This window comes from Cibotium barometz, chromosome 36, assembly GCF_041138505.1.
Source record: "Cibotium barometz isolate CiBa-2024 chromosome 36, ASM4113850v1, whole genome shotgun sequence".
In the NCBI taxonomy this organism is placed as follows: domain Eukaryota; kingdom Viridiplantae; phylum Streptophyta; class Polypodiopsida; order Cyatheales; family Cibotiaceae; genus Cibotium; species Cibotium barometz.
This window is the reverse complement of record NC_141081.1, coordinates 13,463,765-13,487,890: the sequence shown is the minus strand read 5'-3', so window position 1 is coordinate 13,487,890 and position 24,126 is coordinate 13,463,765. Positions and strand designations below refer to the sequence as shown.

Genomic DNA, 24,126 nt, shown 5'->3' with positions numbered 1-24,126 from the left:
CCCATAATCAGCTGATAATCAGCCCATAGACTGTCCATAAAACAGCCCGGTACAGAGCCCAAAACAGCCCCGAATTTGATGCCGAATCAGCCCCAAAACAGAGCTATAAATCAGCCCCAGAGGAGCTCTCAAATCAGCCCCAAAAACAGTCCATAAACAATCCATAAATCAGCCCCAGAAGAGCTCTCAAAACTGTCCCAGATTCCTCCCAAAAACAGTCCCACAAAGGAGTCAACTAGCCATGTCAGGCTTTGGGAGAAAGCGGCCAGCCATGTGGCTGCCCTGAAAGAAATCGACCAGCTCTATGGCTATCCTGGAAGAAGTTGACCAGCCATGTGGGAGGTTTGGAAGAAGTCGACCAGCCCAGTAGAGGGTATGGAGCAAGTCGGCCAGCCATGTAGAAGGTAGAAAGCAAGTCAACCAGCCCTGTAGGAGCCATGCAAGAAGTCGACCAGCATAGAAGAGAGAGAGAAGGCTCCAGAGGGATGTGCATCAAATCAGCCCCAAAGACCTGCTTTAATGGAGTCGATTAGCTCAAAAATAGCATGTGCTTTTCCTCTTGGCCCAAAATAGTTGAATTTGCCCAAATATATCAACTTTATGCTTTTCTTGGCTTGTACTCCAAGTTTTAGCCCAAGAATATCAACTTCTATGCTTTTCGTGGCTTGATGCCCAAGTTTCATCCAGTTGCCTCCTTCTGTCCACCTGTCCATGCCCAAAATAATAATGTGTCTAGCCTAATGATATGTGAACATACCGACTTATAAACATTATGTGTCACTTTGATGAATAAAATCCCATGCTGCTTTTGTTGTGTGGCCATCTTTCAGGTCAAATCCATGCCAGTGAATGCTTCAGCTTTCTTCTGTGGAAAATCCCCGTTCACAGCTTGGTTCCGCTCATTATGTGAAACATTGGTCAAGACTAGTGAAGGGACCAAATGGTGACACTATAAGAGGTCACATGCTCCACTGGCTCCCCACTATATGTAAACTGTTGTGCAGATCTGCGTATCCACTGTGAGGAGGTGTTAAAGATCATAACCTTGTCTTCCCAAGGTTTACGGTGAGGTCTCGATCCTCGCAAAAGGCCTCTAATGCATCCAAGTGTCTCTGCACCCCCTCTGGTGAGTCAGAAATGAGGACAATGTCATCTGCATACAATAGGATGGGTATCAAAATGTTAGATATCCGTAACGCCGCTACGGGCGTTACCACAAGAGGGGACGGCCTCTGGCTCACCACCCAGCCATAGAGGAAGAATGAGGATTGCCTCTCATCCCCCAAGCTATATAGTGTGTGACCTGTCGTCCACACTAGCCTGGCCGCCCATGACTCCGCACGGGCGTCCTCTCCCACTGAACCCCGGACATGGCCATCCGGTCTGCCGTCGGTCACAGGCGTTACAGCCTACGTGACATTACCCCCCCCTTAAGAAGAGTTTTCGTCCTCGAAAACAAACTGGGGAAACCTTTTGGAAATTGCACTACGGCGTTCCCAGGTTGCCACCTCCTCATCCCTATCTGTCCATTTAACAAGTACCTCCTGGTACACTTTATGTCGGGTTTGTCTGTCACGATATTGTAGAATCTTTTCAGGTTCATGTGGTATCTTTGGTGGCTCTATCAAGTCCACCAAAATCTCAGGAGAAACTGCGTTCTCTAACCCGTGAACTGATTTTTCAGTTTACTGACATGGAAGACAGGATGGACTTGAGAACTCTCCGGTAACTCAAGTTTATATGCTACGTCCCCAATCTTCTTAAGGATTTTAAAAGGACCACAATATCTCGGAGAAAGTTTATCACACTTTCCCGTTTTCATGGTTTCTGACTGCGCAGGAATCTTGAGGAATACAAAGTCACCTTCTGCAAAGGTCACCTTTCTTCGTCCTTTATCCGCATAAGTTTTAGCGCGATCCTGAGCGCTACGAATGCTCTCACGTGCGGCTCTGAGTGTCACCAGGAGGTGAAACTTTTTGCAGTTGTTTTCCTTATTTACATTTCTTTATAAATACATATATTTTTCTTTTCTTTCTCTTTGGTTACTGTTGCTTTCCCCCGGTATCTCTTGGAAGGGCTTGGGCCATTGCAATGTCAGATTGGGTCAGCCAGTGGGACTTTGGACCAGTGGTTGGCTAAGCCTGAGAACTGCACTGAAAGATGAATGACAGTGTCCAGGACATGGGCACTGAAAGATGAATGACAGTGTCCAGGACATGGGCACTGAAAGATGAAGGACAGTGTCTAGGACATGGCCACTGAATGAGGGTATAGGCCAGTTTACATTAGTAAGTGGCCGTCACCGAAATGTGAATGTATCTTGAATTCTAAGCAAATTCTGAAGTGACCATAGTGGTCAAAGATGGTCAGGAGACCAAAAGGAATGCAGATGACATCATCCCTAAAATTTAGGGAACTGCTATTTTTGGCAGTGTCGGAATTGAAAAGTGTTCGCGTCAGTTTGTGCGGAATGTCAAGGGGACCAAAAGCTGACAAAGGACTGTTGTGAGAATGTGAACCAGTCAGGAGATTTTTAGCCTGGAAGATTGCATGTGGAAAAGGCTTAAAAATGTGCCAAGTGTCAAATTTTGGTGCATTTTCCTCATAGAGAAGAGGGAAGCGTGGGAATTTGGGAAGAGGAGGCTCATTTGCAGCCATCGTGTGGTACAACTCATGAATTGAGGGTTGAGCTTGCTCCCCACAGCCTCTCTCTCTCTCTTTCTCTCTCTTGCAGACTATGGAAATGCTTTCATCAGATAAAATCAGGTACAATTGTGTGAATTTCATGCTTATATGCAAAGGCTAGTTGCCTCTTTGAACAGGAACCGGTGTAGTTGGTTCCTACACCAAAGCAGGGACGGAAGAGGGTAATAACCTCTTCAATACAATGCTATTTCAGCACTGTTTAGGTGCTGTTTTTGGGCTGTTATGTTGCCCGGTTGATGCCAAAATGCAGTAGGACCTTGCTTTAGTCCTCCAGGACAGTACAAGGGTTATTGTGGGCTGAAAACAGAGCTGAAAACAGGTCTGTGCAGAAAATTACAGCAAGCTGAATTGTGATGTTTTGGACTCTATTGGGTAGCTTGATGCCTATGGAAGTGAGCCTGTCAGTTGGGATTCATTCTGAGATGTTATGGAACAGTTTTAGTGCAGTTATGCTGGCAAATTTCTTCTAAAATTTGTAAAATTCAGCTGATGTAAGTAGAGTGCTTTGTTGCACTTGTGCTTTGTAATTTCCAACCTTTTAACAATAAAGAAATACCGCAAGGGGCGCCGGACTTCGGGGCCAATGTGTTGTTGAGCGAGGGAGCGAGGATTCTGTGAATGTGTCTTAGTAAGTCCAGGTTATTTGTGAATGAATTACCGCTTTATGTGTCCATAGACCGGTTTTATGGTTCCATTGCCGGGATAGGGTCCTCTTTTCTGCAAGAGCCCGGACACGGATTGGATTGGGTGAACAAGAGACACACACAGAGAGGTACAGCTGATTACAGGTGAGAAAGAGTACGGTCTCTTTCTTTGGATACAGGTTCCCTTAAACTTTCAGTTGACAGTATGACAGACAAAGGAAAAGGCAAGCTTCCTGCCGAAGAGAGTTCCTCTTCTACTGGCAGACAGCATATAGAGGTGACAGGTGCCCAGGTGTCAGCCTCTGCTCGGATGGAGCCAGTAGTACAGCCAGCCTTGTTAGAGGAAGAACAGGAACAAGAGGATTTATTTCATGTGCAGCTCCTGAGCATGGTTGGTACCTTTGAACAGTTGGTGAAGAATCCCAGGATGAAGAGGTATTTGCAGTCAAGGACAGGGGATTCCCAGGCTGAATCATCTCAGCATGCAGTTGAGAGGGCACAGGAACAAATGCCAAGGATGCCACAGCATGTAGAGCAGATACCAGCAGTGGCAGCTGATCCAGTGCAGCATGTTACACAGGCACAGGTACATGCATTTAATGGCCAGGAAAGTAATGTGCAAAGGGTCATGCCGACCATTCCTCCATTCCTTGCTTCCCAGCCTGGCTATTTTGGTGGTGGATCTGTTTTCCAGGCCATGGCTAGACCACCCACAGTTTTGCCAGGATTGATGTCAAGAGGGTCACCAGGAATGATGCCTATGGAAGCTGTGAACCCTCTTTATGCCAATATAGGTGTGCAGCCCGGATTTCAAACTTATTTTAGTCCAGCTTTGGGGCCCGCAGCACCTGTCAGTGTGGCTGAATTTTCTCAACCTAGTGGACAAAGAGCAGTAAGGACTGATGCAGAAAAGGTGCAAAAGGATTACAAAGAAGGAGGTCAAGCAGTAAAGTTTGAGACTTTCAGTGGGATGCAGGACAAATTGAAAGCGCTGACTTTCATTCAGCAGTTTGATGCAGCATACACTGGGGGTAACTTTACGGAGTCTTCTAAGGTGCGGAAGGCTGCTACTTTCTTGAAAGGTAATGCATTACAGTGGTGGACCTCATTGTTGATGCAAGGACAAGCACCTGCTACATGGGTTCAGTTTAAGCAGCAGTTCTCTTTTGCCTGGCTTACAAATACTTTTGAAGTGGATGTTATGACAGCATGGCACAAACTTGATGCAGCCAACTGTGTAAATTTGGAAGAGTATAATAAGAAGTTTTGGGATGCACTCTTGCCAGTAACTTCTTACAGGACAGTGCCATTGTCAGAGCAAATAGAAAAGTATTGTTGTGGTTTACCCAAAGAAATAAGGGATTATTGCATTAAGACCAATGTTTCTAATATGACTCAGCTCATTGAGAATGCAAACATGGCTAATGCATTGCTACAGGGAGGTTCACGTGGCTTTAAGAGCACAGTAAACAAGGAACCTCAGGGCAAACAGGAACCACTTATGAAGAGGGATTTCTCACCTAGACCATTCTATAGAAAGAAGCCATTTGAGAAGAAGACTTGGCAGTCACAACCTCAGAAAAGTGTTGGTCAAGGCAAAGGACAGAAGAGGCCACTATATGGCAAGTCATTTGAAGAGAGAAAGGCATTGATGCAAGCTGGGAAATGTTTCATCTGTGAACAAAAAGGGCATATGGCTGCAAAATGTCCACAACAGCCAGCAAAAGATGCCGAGGATAAAGAAGGGCCACCCAAGAAGAAGACAATGCCGAGTGCAGGATTGGTACCTGACATGGTTGGTGACCAGCCATGTGATAATGCTACAGAATTGTGCAGAGCATGGGGTAAAATCAGAGATGCTACAGTGCTGATTTTCTTTGACCCTGGTGCTCGAGCCAACTTTATTTCACCGGCATTGGCAGCCAAGTTGGGAATTCGTGCTGAAGAGATGGGACCAGTTGGACAGGCTGATTTGGCATGCCCTGGGCATTCAGTTCCTGTCACTCCTATACTTGGCAAACTTCGTATGCATATACAGAGTTATGTGGACACAGAGGAGTTTCTTATCATGCCCTTGGAAGGATGTGATGTCTTGTTGGGAATTCCATGGTGTCATAGGAAACATGCAGTGTTGGATGCTTTCAACAGGAAAATCACAATTGTACATAGGGACAAGACTCATGTTTTGGATGTGAAGCTGAAAGGAGAGTCTGTCCCAGTTATTTCTGCTTCTGCTATAACTTCAGTAATGAAAAATCATCTTTCTGCGTACTTGGTTTTTGCAAAGCAAGTGAATGAAGTTGAAACTGATTTGTCTACACTAGACGAAGATAGAAAAGCTTTCTTGGATATGTTCAAAGATTGTTTTTCAGAATCTTTACCAGGAGAGTTACCCCCTGAGAGGCCAGAGGATCATGCCATAGATCTTATTCCAGGGTCTAGTCCGCCCAATAGGCCACCGTACAGGGTTAGTGCAGCCCAGCAGAAAGAGATTATGACACAGGTTAATGAGCTGTTAGAGAAGGGACTAATTCAGCCCAGTAGTTCCCCGTTTTGTTCACCTGTGTTACTAGTACAGAAGAAAGACAGTTCATGGCGAATGTGTATTGACTACAGAGCCTTGAACAAGAACACGATCAAGAATAGATTTCCGATTCCGCGCAGAGATGATATTCTTGACCGTTTGCAAGGAGCAGAAATGTTTAGCAGGATAGATTTGAAGAGTGGGTACCATCAGATTAGAATCAGACCCGAGGATGTGCACAAGACCGCATTTCGCACTACATTTGGTCTCTATGAGTTCTTAGTCATGCCCTTTGGATTGTCAAATGCTCCTGCCACATTTAACAGAATGATGGATAGAATTTTCCGTCCTTACAGAAGCTTTGTGGGCACATTCTTTGATGACATGATAGTCTATTCAAAGAGTGAAGAGGAGCACAGAGACCATCTGACAGCAGTCTTTAATGAGCTGAAACACAACAGATTGCTCATTAATGGCAAGAAGAGTGAATTCTTTCTGAAAGAAATTCACTTCCTTGGGCACATTGTATCAAAGGATGGTGTCACAATGGATCCTGCTAAGATTGAAGCAATCGTTTCATGGCCAGATTTACAGACTGTGCATGATGTTCGCAGTTTTCTTGGCCTATGCTCTTACTACCGTAGATTTGTAAGGCATTTTGCAGAGATTGCTTCACCGTTACATGCGCTTGAAAAGAAGGCCATTAAATGGCAATGGACAGATAAAGAGAAATCAGCATTTAGATGCCTGAAACAGAAAATGACTACAGATCCTGTGTTGACATTGCCAGATTTGTCTAAGTCATTTGTTGTGCAGTGTGATGCATGTGGGAACAGCATTGGTGCTGTCTTGATGCAGAATGGCCGAGTCGTGGCATATGAGAGTAGAATACTCTCTGACACTGAGAAGAACTATCAGATTTATGAGAAAGAGCTGCTAGCTGTGATCCATGCACTTACTAGTTGGAAACACTATTTGTTTGGTGCTGATTTTGTTGTGCAAACGGATCATCAGACGCTCAGATACTTTCTCACATAGGCAAAGTTGTCAGAGAAACACATGCGTTGGGCAAATTTTCTGTCAATGTTCCATTTTCAGATAGTGCATGTGGAAGGCAAGAAGAATGTGGTTGCAGATGCATTGTCTCGCAAACCACAAGTGTCAGCTGTTTCTATTTCTTATCACCAGGAATTGGATGATATGAAAGAGCAGTATGCCAGTGATGAAGATTTTTCCAGAATCTATGAGCAGCTAATGAATAATCAACATCATGATCACTATTTTCTGAAAGACGGCTTTCTCATGATGCATGGAAAGCTATGTGTGACTAAGGAGTTAAGGCCGAAGGTAATGCTAGAAAGTCATGCTCCACCGTATGCTGGACATCGAGGCATTGATGCTACAGTGAAAGCGGTTGAGACTTTCTTTTATTGGCCAGCTTTGAGACGTGATCTTGATGCTTATGTCAGATCTTGCCGAGTATGTCAGAAGGTCAAGTTTGATAGACAGAAGGCACCTGGGTTATTGCAACCACTGCCTATTCTAGAGAGACCATGGGAAAGTATTGCCATGGACTTCATTTTTGATCTTCCAAGGACAACGACAGGGAATGATGGAATCTGGACTATAATATGTAGATTCAGTAAGCAGGCACACTTCATTCCTGTTAGAAAGAAGATAAAGCCCGAGCACATGGTAAAGGTTTTCATGCAGAATATCTTTAAATACCATGGTATGCCACAGTCTATTGTCAGTGATAGAGACCCAAGGATGACTAGCTTGTTTTGGAAAGCATTGTCTGAGAATATGGGCACGACCTTGAAATTCTCATCTTCTTTTCATCCTCAAACTGATGGGCAGTCTGAAGAGGCTAACTCTACTGTCTTGGATCTGCTGAAATGTTATGTCTCAGAACATAAGGCAACTTGGGAGCATTATTTGCCATTAGTAGAGTATGCTTACAACAATACAGTGCATTCCTCTACTGGCAAGGCGCCTTTTGAAATTGTTGAAGGTGGCAAGAAAGTACCTCCCATTCTGCAGACAAAGGATAAGATATTTGAAGCAGATCGGTATATTGAGGGATGGCAAGAAGCGTATAAGAAGGTCAAATATGCCTTGGAAAAGTCACAAGCTAAGCAGAAAAGAGCTGCTGACATGCATCGTCGAGAGAATGACTGGGTCTTATTGCGCTTTGAAAAGGCACGACTGAGAAAAAGAAAGGGCAAGGAACGTCTGTTTCCTAAGCTGAGTATGCGATATTATGGTCCTTTCCAAGTCTCAGAGAAGATAAGTGATGTGGCATACAGGCTGAAATTGCCAGAAACCTGGAAGATACATAATGCATTTCATGTGAGCCTTTTGAGGCCTTTTATTGGCAATGTGTCAGAAGATATGGTGCCAGAGAAACAGCCTGAAGTGGAGGAATTGGATGAAATTCTGGTTCCTGAGCAGATTCTGGCCCATAAAGACAGAAAAGTGAAAGGACAAGTTGCAAGAAGGTACTTGGTGAAATTCAGAAATTATTCACCAATGGATGCTAAATGGATGGATGAGGTTGAACTGGCTGATTCACCTCAGTTGATGCAACTTTACAAGGAAGCCTTCCTGTTAGAACCTGCAATGGTTTAATATGCTTTTTGAAGCTGAATTCTGAATGACCTGTACATTTGTATTATATATTTGGCAATGTACAGTTTTGACATTTGTTGTCAATGACTTAATCAATGAATGAACTTTCAGTGCTTTAAAGTTGTATCTATTACGCTTCAAATGAATGATTTACATGTTGTGACACTAATAGTACAACATATATGCTATCGCCCTGTGTTGCATCCGGAAACATGTATTTGAAAGGCTTGAACCTGCGATGGCACAAATGGTAGTGGGGAATTCCTATCATCGCCCCGTGTCATCCGTTGGCAGGAGATACATGCGATGACACTAATCACCTGGGGAATCTGGTGATCGTCCTGTGTCATCCGTTTGCATGTGGACTTGCAATCGAGGTCGCTTGCTTCTTTCAAGAGGGGGGTGTGTCACCAGGAGGTGAAACTTTTTGCAGTTGTTTTCCTTATTTACATTTCTTTATAAATACATATATTTTTCTTTTCTTTCTCTTTGGTTACTGTTGCTTTCCCCCGGTATCTCTTGGAAGGGCTTGGGCCATTGCAATGTCAGATTGGGTCAGCCAGTGGGACTTTGGACCAGTGGTTGGCTAAGCCTGAGAACTGCACTGAAAGATGAATGACAGTGTCCAGGACATGGGCACTGAAAGATGAATGACAGTGTCCAGGACATGGGCACTGAAAGATGAAGGACAGTGTCTAGGACATGGCCACTGAATGAGGGTATAGGCCAGTTTACATTAGTAAGTGGCCGTCACCGAAATGTGAATGTATCTTGAATTCTAAGCAAATTCTGAAGTGACCATAGTGGTCAAAGATGGTCAGGAGACCAAAAGGAATGCAGATGACATCATCCCTAAAATTTAGGGAACTGCTATTTTTGGCAGTGTCGGAATTGAAAAGTGTTCGCGTCAGTTTGTGCGGAATGTCAAGGGGACCAAAAGCTGACAAAGGACTGTTGTGAGAATGTGAACCAGTCAGGAGATTTTTAGCCTGGAAGATTGCATGTGGAAAAGGCTTAAAAATGTGCCAAGTGTCAAATTTTGGTGCATTTTCCTCATAGAGAAGAGGGAAGCGTGGGAATTTGGGAAGAGGAGGCTCATTTGCAGCCATCGTGTGGTTTTGTTGCAGGAAAAACAGCTATGGTGGTGTACTCCCTTGCCCTACAACTCATGAATTGAGGGTTGAGCTTGCTCCCCACAGCCTCTCTCTCTCTCTTTCTCTCTCTTGCAGACTATGGAAATGCTTTCATCAGATAAAATCAGGTACAATTGTGTGAATTTCATGCTTATATGCAAAGGCTAGTTGCCTCTTTGAACAGGAACCGGTGTAGTTGGTTCCTACACCAAAGCAGGGACGGAAGAGGGTAATAACCTCTTCAATACAATGCTATTTCAGCACTGTTTAGGTGCTGTTTTTGGGCTGTTATGTTGCCCGGTTGATGCCAAAATGCAGTAGGACCTTGCTTTAGTCCTCCAGGACAGTACAAGGGTTATTGTGGGCTGAAAACAGAGCTGAAAACAGGTCTGTGCAGAAAATTACAGCAAGCTGAATTGTGATGTTTTGGACTCTATTGGGTAGCTTGATGCCTATGGAAGTGAGCCTGTCAGTTGGGATTCATTCTGAGATGTTATGGAACAGTTTTAGTGCAGTTATGCTGGCAAATTTCTTCTAAAATTTGTAAAATTCAGCTGATGTAAGTAGAGTGCTTTGTTGCACTTGTGCTTTGTAATTTCCAACCTTTTAACAATAAAGAAATACCGCAAGGGGCGCCGGACTTCGGGGCCAATGTGTTGTTGAGCGAGGGAGCGAGGATTCTGTGAATGTGTGTCTCAGTAAGTCCAGGTTATTTGTGAATGAATTACCGCTTTATGTGTCTATAGACCGGTTTTACTGAGCATATCATTCATATCTTCAAGGAAATCCTTGACAGATTGAATCTTCTCCTTTTCTAGGCCTACAGCCATCGGAGATCTCGGGTGGAATCCATACATTAACATGAATGGTGTAAATCCAGTCGCTGAGTGTTTGGAGCTGTTATAGGCAAACTCCAATAAGGGCAAGTACTCTTCCCAATTAGATTGCTTCTTACTATTATAAGAACGCAACATATCCTCTAGAATTTGGTTAACTCTTTCAGTTTGACCATCAGACTCCGGATGATCTGCCGTACTCATACTCAGAGTAGTATCCAACTTTTTGAAGACTTCCCTCCAAAAATGACTGTTGAACTTTCTATCTCTATCCGACACTATATCTGCGGGCAGGCCATATAGCTTGTAGAGATGTTCAATAAAGAGTTTTGCCAACTCTGGCGTTTTTACAGTTTTCTTCGTGGCAATAAACTTTGCCATTTTAGTTAACCTGTCCACTACTACCCACACCGAGTCATTCCCTCGACTCGTCTTGGGTAAACCGGTAATGAAATCCATGGTTGTGGCAGCCCTGATCATGGGAGAAAGCTTCTGTATGCAAGGACTCAATGTGAAAGAGTCTTTTGATGCGAACGATGGTTGGATTTCTTTGTGGATGCCGAGTGGATATGAAGCCATGATGCGGGGTCTTTGCAGGCTTCAGGAGTTCTACTGTGACGGCTGAGTTTCCAGCCTTATTGTAATCAAAGCTCTTATATTCAATTAAAGAAATACCGCAAGGGGCACCACTGCGATTTGGGGCCAATCGGTGTCCGTGTACTGTTTGTAGGAGCACTCTAGCTGTCACGAGCCTGTGGCAATGACTAACTTTGTTTTTGCTTTCTTTATCGGATTGGTTTCCTGTTTAGAAACCCCTTTTGGAATCCAAAATGTCTGCATTGCTCAGTCGGAGTGGACAGCATTAAAGTTCAGTGAGAGAGTCTAAGTTTGGATGGCCTAAGGTTTACAGGCACTGAATATTGACATTAGATTAAGGCTAAGAGAAGGGTGGGTCGAAAGAAGAAGAAGACAGATAAATATCTCTGCTAGAGGGCAGTGCACTTGGAATTTGTCAGTGCTCTAGAGATAGAAGAGCATCCAGAAGATCAGAGGGACGCGATTCTGACATCTCCTAAATTTTAGGGGAACCTGCTATTTTTGGCCTATGTCGGAATTGAAATGTGTTCGCGTCAAAAGGAGGGCAATTAAATGGGGAACAATAGTCCCCAAAGACCTGCAGTGAGCTGATGAGCTGGCCAGGATATTTTTAGGCTGGAAGTCCAAAGCAGGAAATTGCTTATTAAGGTGCCATTTGTCACATTTTACAAAAACTTTCCACTCGTGGGAGGCTGAGCACTCGTTTTCTCTCTGTGGGAGCTCATTTGGTGAGTTTGCAGGTGGATTGAAGCAGGTTAAGGGCTATTGAGAGCTGCCTACTCCCTTTGCCTTGATGCAGTGAGCCATACGTGGCTGTAAACCACTCCTCTACTCTCTCAGAATGATTATGCTTGCAAGAGGCTTTCTTATGTGTATGTACAGCTGTGAGGAATTCATGCTTCCTGGCTGAGGCAAGAGCCTCCTTTGATAGGAACAGGCGCGGTTAACCACCGTACCATAGCAGGTACCTGTGGGGGTCATAACCCCACAAAGCAGGTGTCAAATTCAGCAATTTATTGTTGCTGTTTATGACTGTTTTTGGGCTGTTTCGGAGCCCGAGAAGGTACCGGATTGCAATAAGGTCAAGCCAGATGGATTCCAGAGTGAACAGAGGGCCATATGTGTGCAAAACAGAGTAAATTTCAGTGCTGTGCAGAAATTACAGCAAGCTGAATTACTGGTTTTTATGCTCTGTTGAGAGGGTTTCGACGTACTGAAGAGGTCAGAAGTGGTTTGGAATGATTCTGACATATTTTGGGTCAGTTTTGGGACAGTTATGCTGGCGAAATTTTCAGGAATGTGCAGAAAATTCAGCAAACTCAATACCTTGTAAAAATCTCTTTTTCTAAAGAATAAATAAATACCGAAAGGGGCGCCAAGCTTTGGGGCCTATTTGGTGTTGGTGTCAGCTCCTGGGGACATTCTAGTTCACAGGATTTTGTTGTTTTTGCTCTGTGTTTAAGCTAAGGTATTAAGTGACGACATAAACTGGTGAAAGCCGTGTGTATTGAAGAAGATCTACCGCCCAGTCAGTAGTACAGGCCGGTTTCATGGTTCCATTGCCGGGATAAACATCACTTTGTTTTATTGAAGTGAGCCTGGGCCTGCTGGGTAGAAGCACAGAGCACTGATGGCTGACCGACGTGAAGAAGCTAGAGAGGAGTTCTCTTCCTCCCAGGAAAGAAGAGAGGTTCTAGTGGTTTCAGAGGCTGGAGAGCCGACTAGGCCGTCTCATGCAGTGCCACCTCCTGTCATGCCTATACCACAGGGAGCCAGAGCAGATGAGGATGCTGCTTTCAGAGCTCAGTTGCTAGCAGCAGTGGGTATGTTTTCCCAGGTCATGCAGAATCCACGTTTCTTGGAGTTTCTGCAACCTCCTCAATCTACTCAGCCCATTGGGGCTACAGAGTTAGTGCAAGAACCTGTTGAGGTTCAGACACTCAGTGTACATCCTGCCGACTCACGAGAAAGGGCAAGGCAGCTTGTGGGGTCAGTGGAAAGAGCACCAGTACTTCCTTCTGTTCACGAACAGGTGGCTGAAACGCCAGTTGTGCCGGCTTTTGTTGAGCAGCCCGCCACCTTACAGCAGCCATTAGTTGGCCAGTTTGGACAGGGAAGTCAGTTCCAGGCACCGCCGCAGGTATTTCCACCACCTACCTTGCATCCAGGCTATTTTGGAGGCGGTTCTGTGTTTCAGAGCATGGCTGGTTATGCGCCAGGAACAGTGGATTACCAGCAGAGAACTGTGTTTGGGGGTTCACAGAGTTTTATGCCAAACCCCATGTATGGCAATATTGGCATGCAGCCAGGTTTTCAGGGTGTTCAGAGCAGTTTTGGAATGCCACAGGGCACTTTTGGCATGGCTGCTTTTCAGAATCAGCCACCACCTCTTGTACAGTCAAACCCGTTTGTGGGTGACAGAGGGATGATGATGCCATCGGATAGTGTCCTAATGATGCCAGCACCTACTGTTGATAAACCGAAGCCATACAAGGAAGGTGGAGCAGCTGTACAGTTTGACACTTTTAGAGGCTTTGAAGACAGGACTAAAGCACTTTCCTTCATACAGCAGTTTGATGCTGCCTTTGCTGGAGGGAACTTCACAGAAGTTTCTAAAGTGAGAAAGGCTGCCACTTTTCTGAAAGGCAATGCTAGCCAATGGTGGACCACTTTGTTGATGCAAGGTCAGGCACCGTCCACTTGGGTTGGCTTTAAGCAAGTGTTTGCTGCAGCTTGGTTAACCAATGAGTTTGAGGTTGATGTGATGTCAGCCTGGCACAGTTTGGATGCCTCAAAGTGTAAGGATCTCGAGGATTATAATAAGAAGTTCTGGAAAGCTTTGTTGCCAGTCACTTCTTATAGAATTGTGCCGTTAACTGAGCAGATAGAGAAGTACTGTTGTGGCCTGCCAAAAGAATTGCGCAATTATTGCACAAAGACCAAGGTTACCACATTGACTCAGCTGATTGAGAATGCAAACACAGGGAATGCACTGTTGCTGGGTCAGACTAGTGGTTTTGGGGGCAGCAGCAAAGAGGGTAAATCAGCCAGAATTTCAGCAGCCAAACAGGTTGAAAAGGTTGATGAGCAGGGCCCTCAGAAGACAGGTAAAGCTGGATCAGCAAAGAAGAAATTAGCCAAGGCTTTTTGGCGTCAGTCGAAGAGCAGCAAGCCTCAGTTTAAGCAGAGAACTGAAGAGGAAACACAGGCTTTAAGGACTGAGGGTAAATGCTTTATCTGTGAGAAAGCTGGTCACATATCAAGGTTTTGTCCTGACAAGAAAAGGCCAGCTGACTCAGAAGAGAAAGAAGACAAGAAAGGAAAGAAGGTCACCCCTTCGGCAGGTTTAGTGCCAGATATGCTAGGGGATAGACCTCAGACAGATGCCAGTGAGTTGTGTAGAGCCTGGGGAAAGGTCAGAGATCAGCATGTTCTCATTTTCTTTGACCCTGGGGCAAAGGCAAACTTCATTTCCCCACAGTTGGCTGCACAGTTGGGCATCAGAGCTGATGAGATGGGATACACAGCTGAGGCAGGTTTGGCATGTCCTGGCCATTCAGAGTCTGTGACACCCATCCTTGGAAAGTTACGTCTGCATATACAGTCTTATGTGGATGCAGAAGACTTTTATATCATGCCGCTTGAGGGATGCGATGTATTGCTTGGTATGCCGTGGTTGTACAGAGTGCATGGCATCTTGGATTCCTTCAAGAAGACTGTGACCTTGGAAAGTAGAGGGAAGACTCATGTGCTAGATGTTAAGCTCAAAGGAGAGTCTGTACCTATAATTTCAGCTTCTGCTATTACCTCGGTAATAAAGAATCATCTTTCTGCGTATTTGATATTTGCACGTGATTTGAATGAAGTAAGTGAGTCAAATTTGTCAGTACTTGAGAAAGACAGATCTGAATTTTTGTCACAATTTAGTGATGTCTTTTCTGACTCATTACCGTCTGAGTTACCACCAGAGAGGTCAGAGGATCATGGTATAGATCTGATTCCAGGCAGTAGTCCACCGAATCGACCTCCGTACAGGGTTAGTGCAGCGCAGCAGAAAGAGATTATGAGCCAGGTGAATGAGCTGCTGGAAAAAGGGTTGATACAGCCAAGTTCATCTCCCTTTTGCTCTCCTGTGCTCTTAGTGCAGAAGAAGGATGGCTCATGGCGCATGTGTATAGATTACCGCGCTTTGAATAAGGCCACCATAAAGAACAGGTTCCCTATTCCAAGGATTGATGACATCTTAGACCGCTTGGAAGGCGCGTCTATGTTTAGCAGGATAGATCTGAAAAGTGGCTACCATCAGATCAGGATTAGAACTGAAGATGTGTATAAGACTGCGTTCAGGACGACCTTTGGCCTGTATGAATTCCTTGTGATGCCATTTGGTCTGACGAATGCTCCTGCCACATTTAATCGGATGATGGATCGGATATTCCGACCGTTTAGACAGTTTGTTGGCACCTTCTTGGATGACATGATTGTCTTTTCAAAGTCGGAAGAGGAGCATAGAGACCACTTGTCAGAGGTGTTCAATGAATTACGTAGTCATAGACTGCTTGTGAATGGCAAGAAGAGTAAGTTCTTCTTGGAACAGATTCAGTTCTTGGGGCACATTGTGTCTAAGGATGGGGTCAGAATGGATCCTGCTAAGGTTGAGGCAATCAAGACATGGCCAGCCTTGAAGACTGTGCATGATGTCAGAAGTTTTCTTGGTTTATGCTCTTACTACAGGAGATTTATCAGAAATTTTGCTGAGATTGCTTCACCGTTGCATGCTCTGCAAAAGAAAGACGTCTCTTTCAGATGGACACAGAAAGAGATTTCAGCTTTTGAGCTACTGAAAGAAAAGATGACTTCTAGTCCACTGATTATATTGCCAGACCTCAGGAAGTCATTTGTTGTCCAGTGTGATGCATGTGGCAGCAGTGTTGGTGCTGTCTTAATGCAAGAAGGAAGGGTAGTGGCATATGAGAGCAGAATATTACAAGGGCCAGAGAAGACTATGCAGGTCTATGAGAAAGAACTGCTGGCTGTAGTTCATGCTCTAGAAAGTTGGAAACACTACCTTTTAGGTGCTGATTTTGTTGTTCAGACAGATCATCAGACTTTACGCTATTTTCTGACTCAGACAAAATTGTCGGAGAAGCATATGAGATGGGCAAACTTTTTGTCTATGTTCCACTTTCAGATTGTGCATGTGGAAGGCAAGAAGAATGTTGTGGCAGATGCTTTATCAAGGAAGCCACAGATTTCAGCAGTGTCTATTCCTTATCATCATGAGTTAGATGACATGAAGGAGCAGTATGCTGTTGATGAGGATTTTGCCCGAGTCTATGATCACATTGTGAATGGACAACCTCATGACCACTATCTTCTCAAAGAGGGTTATATGTTGATGCATGGGAGACTGTGTGTCACTAGGCCACTGAGAGTGAAAGTGATGACAGAGAGTCATTCTCCTCCGTATGCTGGACATCGTGGTATAGATGCTACAGTTAAGGCGGTTGAGACTTTCTTTTACTGGCCTACTTTGAGAAGAGATGTTGAAGATTATGTACGGCAGTGTGTGATTTGCCAGAAGGTCAAGTTTGACAGGCAAAAAGCACCAGGGCTGTTACAGCCATTGCCTATTCCAGAGAAGCCATGGGAAAGCATAGCAATGGACTTTGTGTTTGATCTTCCTAGGACACAGACAGGGAATGATGGAATATGGACCATTATATGTAGGTTCAGTAAGCAGGCTCATTTCATTCCTGTTCGAAAGAAGATTAAGCCAGAGCAGATGGCACGATTGTTTATGTGCAACATTTTCAAGTACCATGGGATGCCACAGTCTGTGATTAGTGACCGTGATCCACGAATGACTAGTCTTTTCTGGAGAGGCATATTTGAGAACATGGGCAGCACGTTGAAGTTTTCTTCTTCGTTTCATCCGCAAACTGATGGGCAGTCTGAAGAGGCAAATTCTACTGTCCTTGATCTGCTAAAGTGTTATGTATCAGAGCAGAAAGCAAAGTGGGAGCAGTATTTGCCATTGGTTGAGTATGCATATAATAATACAGTGCACTCTTCAACTGGCAAAGCACCTTTTGAGATTGTAGAAGGTGGCAAGAAAGTGCCCCCCATTTTGCATACAAAAGATAAGATTTTTGAGGCAGATCAGTTTGTGCAGAATATGGATGAGACATACAAGAAGATTAAGCATGCCCTTGAGAAGACTCAGGCTAAGCAGAAAAGAGCAGCAGATATGCATCGCCGAGAGCTCATGTTTAAAGAGCATGATTGGGTCTTGTTACGCTTTGAAAAGGCACGGCTTAAGAAACGTAAGGGCAAGGAAAGCCTGTTTACTAAGCTGAGTATGCGGTATTATGGGCCTTTTCAAGTAACAGAGAAGATCAGCGATGTATGCTATCGGCTGAAATTGCCTGAGCAGTGGAAGATTCACAATGCGTTCCATGTGAGTCTTCTTAGACCCTTTGTGGGTGATGTGCCAGTGGATATGCCACCTCAAGATCAACCTGAAGTTGAAGAACTTGATGAAATTCTTGTTCCAGAACAGATCTTGGCACATAAGGAACGGAAAGTAAAAGGCAAGGCTGCTAGACGCTATTTGGTGAAGTTCAGAAACTATCCACCTTTGGATGCTAAGTGGATGGAAGAGGGTGAACTCGCTGAGTCACCTAATGTATTGGGACTTTACCTTGAGGCATTTAGTCTGCAGCCTACCTTGACCCATTGATTGAGGAGCTGTATAGATTGTTATAATACAATTGCTCCATCGATCATGTACAGCTAGTCTATCTTTTGTCTTGTGGATTATTCAGTTAATAGATACATGTAGTCACCAATTTTGGCATATGTTTCAGTACTATGGTTTTGGTTTTGTCAACATGTATTTCTGAATTTAGACTCTACGTGAACTATGTTGCAGTGTGACTGAATGTCACTGTTAGTGTTGGGTTCATCGACAGAGCAATGACCATGCTTGTAGTATACATGTCTTAACTTGATGTTGGTTCATCTCGTTAACTGGAAACATGTATACGACGCATGCAAATGAGGACATTTGCGATTTCAAGAGAGGGGTATGTCACGAGCCTGTGGCAATGACTAACTTTGTTTTTGCTTTCTTTATCGGATTGGTTTCCTGTTTAGAAACCCCTTTTGGAATCCAAAATGTCTGCATTGCTCAGTCGGAGTGGACAGCATTAAAGTTCAGTGAGAGAGTCTAAGTTTGGATGGCCTAAGGTTTACAGGCACTGAATATTGACATTAGATTAAGGCTAAGAGAAGGGTGGGTCGAAAGAAGAAGAAGACAGATAAATATCTCTGCTAGAGGGCAGTGCACTTGGAATTTGTCAGCGCTCTAGAGATAGAAGAGCATCCAGAAGATCAGAGGGACGCGATTCTGACATCTCCTAAATTTTAGGGGAACCTGCTATTTTTGGCCTATGTCGGAATTGAAATGTGTTCGCGTCAAAAGGAGGGCAATTAAATGGGGAACAATAGTCCCCAAAGACCTGCAGTGAGCTGATGAGCTGGCCAGGATATTTTTAGGCTGGAAGTCCAAAGCAGGAAATTGCTTATTAAGGTGCCATTTGTCACATTTTACAAAAACTTTCCACTCGTGGGAGGCTGAGCACTCGTTTTCTCTCTGTGGGAGCTCATTTGGTGAGTTTGCAGGTGGATTGAAGCAGGTTAAGGGCTATTGAGAGCTGCCTACTCCCTTTGCCTTGATGCAGTGAGCCATACGTGGCTGTAAACCACTCCTCTACTCTCTCAGAATGATTATGCTTGCAAGAGGCTTTCTTATGTGTATGTACAGCTGTGAGGAATTCATGCTTCCTGGCTGAGGCAAGAGCCTCCTTTGATAGGAACAGGCGCGGTTAACCACCGTACCATAGCAGGTACCTGTGGGGGTCATAACCCCACAAAGCAGGTGTCAAATTCAGCAATTTATTGTTGCTGTTTATGACTGTTTTTGGGCTGTTTCGGAGCCCGAGAAGGTACCGGATTGCAATAAGGTCAAGCCAGATGGATTCCAGAGTGAACAGAGGGCCATATGTGTGCAAAACAGAGTAAATTTCAGTGCTGTGCAGAAATTACAGCAAGCTGAATTACTGGTTTTTATGCTCTGTTGAGAGGGTTTCGACGTACTGAAGAGGTCAGAAGTGGTTTGGAATGATTCTGACATATTTTGGGTCAGTTTTGGGACAGTTATGCTGGCGAAATTTTCAGGAATGTGCAGAAAATTCAGCAAACTCAATACCTTGTAAAAATCTCTTTTTCTAAAGAATAAATAAATACCGAAAGGGGCGCCAAGCTTTGGGGCCTATTTGGTGTCGGTGTCAGCTCCTGGGGACATTCTAGTTCACAGGATTTTGTTGTTTTTGCTCTGTGTTTAAGCTAAGGTATTAAGTGACGACATAAACTGGTGAAAGCCGTGTGTATTGAAGAAGATCTACCGCCCAGTCAGTAGTACAGGCCGGTTTCACTAGCTCCTCCTGTTTGTTTTCCTTTTCTAGGTCCTCGATGGTGTTGAAGTGTTTTGTGTGCAAGTTTGTTTTTGCACCGCCCTTTGGTTTTGTCTGAAGACTGAGGCCGGTTTACACCATCCATCAATCCCCCTTCTGTGTAGAAGAGTCCAAGATCCTTCGTACCCTACAGATACCGCAAGATCCGCAATCTTGCGTCCTAATGAGACTTCAACGGCGTCTGCATGAATGAGCTCAACAGTCCCACAGAAAAGCTCAAATCCAATCTAGTGTTCAGCAACCAGATCAATGAACCAACCAACTTTCCGTACAGAGAGGCATCAACTGGCTCACAAGGATCATTCACCGTCAGCTTTGTGTTTGGGTCCATCGGTGATGTAATAGGCTTGTAGTCGTCAGGCTTCTTCTCAGAAGACTTCTCCGATGAAGCCTTCCCTTTGCCCTTGTTATTATTTCGGCCTTTCGACCGTTGGCCAGTTAAGGCCTCCGAACCTTTGCCCTGTGGAGGCTTCGTGAATCTTTCCTCCTGGTCCAAGACCATGGACACAAGCTCCTCCCATGTGATGGTGCTGAGCCTGCCACTGGTAATCAAAAAAGAGTAAAATGCTGAGTACTGAGAGGGTAAATGCAATAGCAACGTGATGGCCATATCCTCTGATGATATCTCTTTCCCAGCCTGGAGAATTTCCTGCTGAAGAGCTTGCAACTTGTTGATGTGCTCCCGCATCGTCGACGACTTTGCAGGATTCATCACCCGCATTTGTACTTCCAAGGAGATCCTCTTCATGGGCGATACCCTGTTATAGAGAGAAGCCAAATGCTGCCATATACCTCTGGCCAACGTCATATGCTTGATATGATGCGGTGTGCAATTGAGGAAAATGAAAGAATGGATCCTGGCATTGACACGATCCCACAATTGTGCTTGTGCCTCACGTTCCTTCCGAATCGAGGGTAACTCCCCTTCCTTTATCTCCGGCCGTGGAACCCCAACAACAATGAAAACAGCAAGGTCGTAAGACTCCAAAAGAGATTCCATCATTACCTTCCATATGCCGTAGTTGTTCCCGTCCAACTGACGGTCCACTGGGAACGTGGGGAGTGTCGGGATCTTCACATGCTTCTCAGCCATCTCAAGTAAATCTGCCATTGCAGGGGTGTAACGGAAAAGGGTGGGTGGGAAAAAAGAACTTCTTAAACCTGCAAGTGGCTGTCCAGCAAATCAGCCCGCCTTCCTCTTGCTTCTCCTCTTCCCAGACGGTCCAAAACAGTCCACCAATTAGCAACAAAGCAGCCCCCCTCTTGCTCACACAGTTCCCAAGATTTATCAAGAGCCTAGAGCTCTGATACCATGTCAGAATATACAGCGGAGATGAAGACAAAATCTGAAAACTCAAGAGCAAGTGCATTGTAGAAAAACACAGCAATAGAGAAGGAGAGAGAGAGGCGTGTAACTCTACTATATATACACAAGAAAATCCCAGAAACTGAATACGTGTGTGGGGGCAAGGATGGGGAAAAATGAGAGAGCACCTAAATCGGGCGGGCACACCCACAACAGAGGCGTTGGTGTAAACATACAGACAGGAGATGACTGCTAACAGCCATATGTCGGGTGAGGTGATCGGGGTCGGTGGGCGACAACCTTGGAAGAGCCTCCAGGCCTCCTTACAGTCGCGTCTCAAAAACAACTGGTACAACTCTTGCTCGAGGTGAGCTAGGTAGGCTTGCTTCTTCCTCTGTATGAGACAACGGATGATCTGTCATGCGTGCTGGTGAGTGGTGGAGCCCAGAGCGACCTCCCACTATAGGTAGGCATGGGTCTCGTGGCACTCCTCATCATACCAACTATTCTGTGGAACAGTCCCTCCAGGTGGCTTGGGGGTGGCTCTAGTGTGAGGGAAAGTGGCTGCGGCATTTGTGAAGGGTGGAAGCAAGCTGCATGGTAAGCTCATCAAGTGGGATGTGTGGGTCGAGGTTCGAGAGTGTCATGTGCACAGTGTGTCTACCGTGTGCTACACGCACACAAGACTAGCTTCGAGGTTTGGGGAAGCTTGGAGCTAGGCAGGCTGATTGGCGAGCTGAGTTAGGGATAGACTAATGGGCGGGCACCCAAGTATGGACGGGCGGGCGTCCAAGTGTGGACGCCCGATGACCGACCAAGAGCTTATAAAAGGGTGGCCAAGGTTAGTCATTATTTCATATAGAGTCTCGCTTGTCTTTGTGAGAGCTCTATGGTCAGGAGCCTGGATCTAGTGTGCAGACGTGCACCTGCTTTATGCAGCCGAGGCCGATAGTAGTCTCGAGGCTCGTGAGGGTAGCTTCGTGGCGGTATGGGACGTCACGAGGTAGAGATTGGTCGATACGTCCATCTAGTTAGCTCAGCTCGTGGCTCGGTGGGGACAACCAAGACTTGTGGGCTTGCCCACGGCTGTCAAGGTTGGGAGGTGAGTCAGGCCTGCACCCCCTTCACGTTTGCTTGGTTTTGTTTGCAAGTTTCGAGTCTTGTACCAGGAGCATTCTACGAGGTGATCCTATGGGGATTTGACAATGGTATTAGAGCAAGCCTCGTGAACGAGCAAGTCGGTAGGTAGAGAAGATGAGGTCTAAGAAAAGGTATGAGTTCGAGAAGATTGCTGTTTTTCTGAGTATACTGCTGTTTTTTCATTATGTTGCTTTTGCATCGTAGGAATCCGTGATGAAGGTTTGGTCTTGTATGGGTTGTTTGCTTTGCAAGAAGAAGGGTTGGATATGTTTTTCAACTGTATGAACAGTTTGTGGAAGAGAGAGAAGTAGAAAAGCCAATCGGCTATATGTTTGTAAGAGAGAGAGAGAGAGAGAGAGAGAGAGAGAGAGAGAGAGAGAGAGAGAGCAACGCCTATGTGGTTGTTCCAATCGCAGCCGGGCTGGTATGTGTAGGTAGGTAGGCACGTGTATGCTAGTAGCCTGGACACGCAGCGAGGCAAGTAATCTTGCACGCAGGCTAGTATGCACAGGCAGCACAGCTAGCCAATTGTATGAGCAGGCGATCGAAGGAACAAGCTCCAATACACAGGCGGCCGACTGTATGTGCAGCAGGCGCGCAGGCTGCCAAGAACGTGCGCAGGCGATAGCAGATTGCAGGCGGCCAGGTACATGTGTAGGCGGCGCACGTAGGCAGGTGAACAGGTGGCGCAGAAAATAGAGAGAAGCAAATTCGGGTGGTTTATTTTTAGCTTTTGTTTTTTTAAAAAAGAAAAAATCACCTCTGCTTTTAGTGTTTTCACATGCGCTTACGGGTTTTAATAAACCCATACCTTAGAGAGGGGTTTTAAAAATTCATGCTTTGCTTATAAATGTTTTTTTAAAGAAAAGCCGAATATATATATATATATATATAACCAAAAAAAAAACACAAAAGCAAAAGCTAAGTAAGCTTTTGGGAAAGCCTATAAATTTCCCTTAAGCGGGCTTCTTGCCACACATCTCTCAAGCTCTCAAGCTCTCTAGCACTCTCCTTGTGCAAGATAAATATTTTCTCTAATCTTGCCCTCTTCAAGATGTTGACCCAAGAATCACAGTTGGAGCCCATTCTCGAACCTGAAGACCTACCGGCTACGGAAGCCACCGATGGCAATCTTTTCGACGATTTTGTTTCAAAATTAGATTTCCAAGAGTTTAAAGTTGCTCTCAAAGCTTCTTCCTCGGAACGTCAAGCACAAATTGCCACGCAGATGCAGGCTTTATAGAACTCCATCTCTTTGTTGACCACTATCTTATCTACTCTTTCGGGTATGGATACCTTGGCATTTGCTTTAGGCTCCAATATTACTCCGGAACAGTTTGGGGGCGAGCAAAAGCAGCGTACTAAGGAGATAGTGGACACTTGGCTACATAAGTGGCAAGTCCATTTTTAGTTTCATCCATATGACGATGGCAAAAAGATCCAATCAGCAGCAGGTTTCCTCTTAGGCAAAGCTTTGCTTTGGTGGAAAGAACTCAACCCTATGTCCATCTAGTTAGCTCAGCTCGTGGCTCGGTGGGGACAACCAAGACTTGTGGGCTTACCCACGGCTGTTAAGGTTGGGAGGTGAGTCAGGCCTGCACCCGTTTGCTTGGTTTTGTTTGTAGGTTTCGAGTCTTGTACCAGGAGCGTTCTACGAGGTGATTCTATGGGGATTTGACAGAGAGGGTGTGGAAAAAGTGGCCAGAGCAGATGGAAGCAGTATCCCTGGTGAAGTGGTATCTCGAGTGACGGTGGTGTGGTAAGGTTGGATGGTGTATTGGTATGTGAGAGAGAAAGCAAAGTATGCATGATTAGCCCCAACATTAATGGGGCGGGGCGAAATGGTAAAATCTGAGATGAGGGGTATCAAGGCGAGAGAGCCCACCAAGTAGTCCACTGTACTAGCTCCATGGCCGAAGGGGTAGCAAGTGAAGGCGCTGGAGCTAGGCCACCGGGCGAGGTCATTATAAAAATGGCTAATCCATGTGAAACGGGACCCTTTAATCTTTTTGAAGAGAATAATCAAAAACTCATTAAATATATCAAATATTAAAACAACTACTTGAATTAAA

At 45.1% G+C, this 24,126-nt stretch overlaps 2 protein-coding genes across 2 annotated transcripts in view; both read left to right on the top strand.

Moving 5' to 3' along the window:
- Nucleotides 1-24,126, top strand: part of LOC147617511 (heat shock protein 90-5, chloroplastic-like) — a 55,115-nt gene that overhangs the window by 14,503 nt on the left and 16,486 nt on the right. The window lies entirely within an intron of this gene.
- On the top strand, nucleotides 12,479-15,207 carry LOC147617512 (uncharacterized). Its single transcript, XM_086775767.1, has 2 exons — nucleotides 12,479-14,882; nucleotides 15,040-15,207. The coding sequence occupies exons 1-2, from the start codon at nucleotides 12,702-12,704 to the stop codon at nucleotides 15,061-15,063; spliced, it is 2,205 nt and encodes a 734-aa protein (XP_086631893.1). The 5' UTR covers nucleotides 12,479-12,701; the 3' UTR covers nucleotides 15,064-15,207.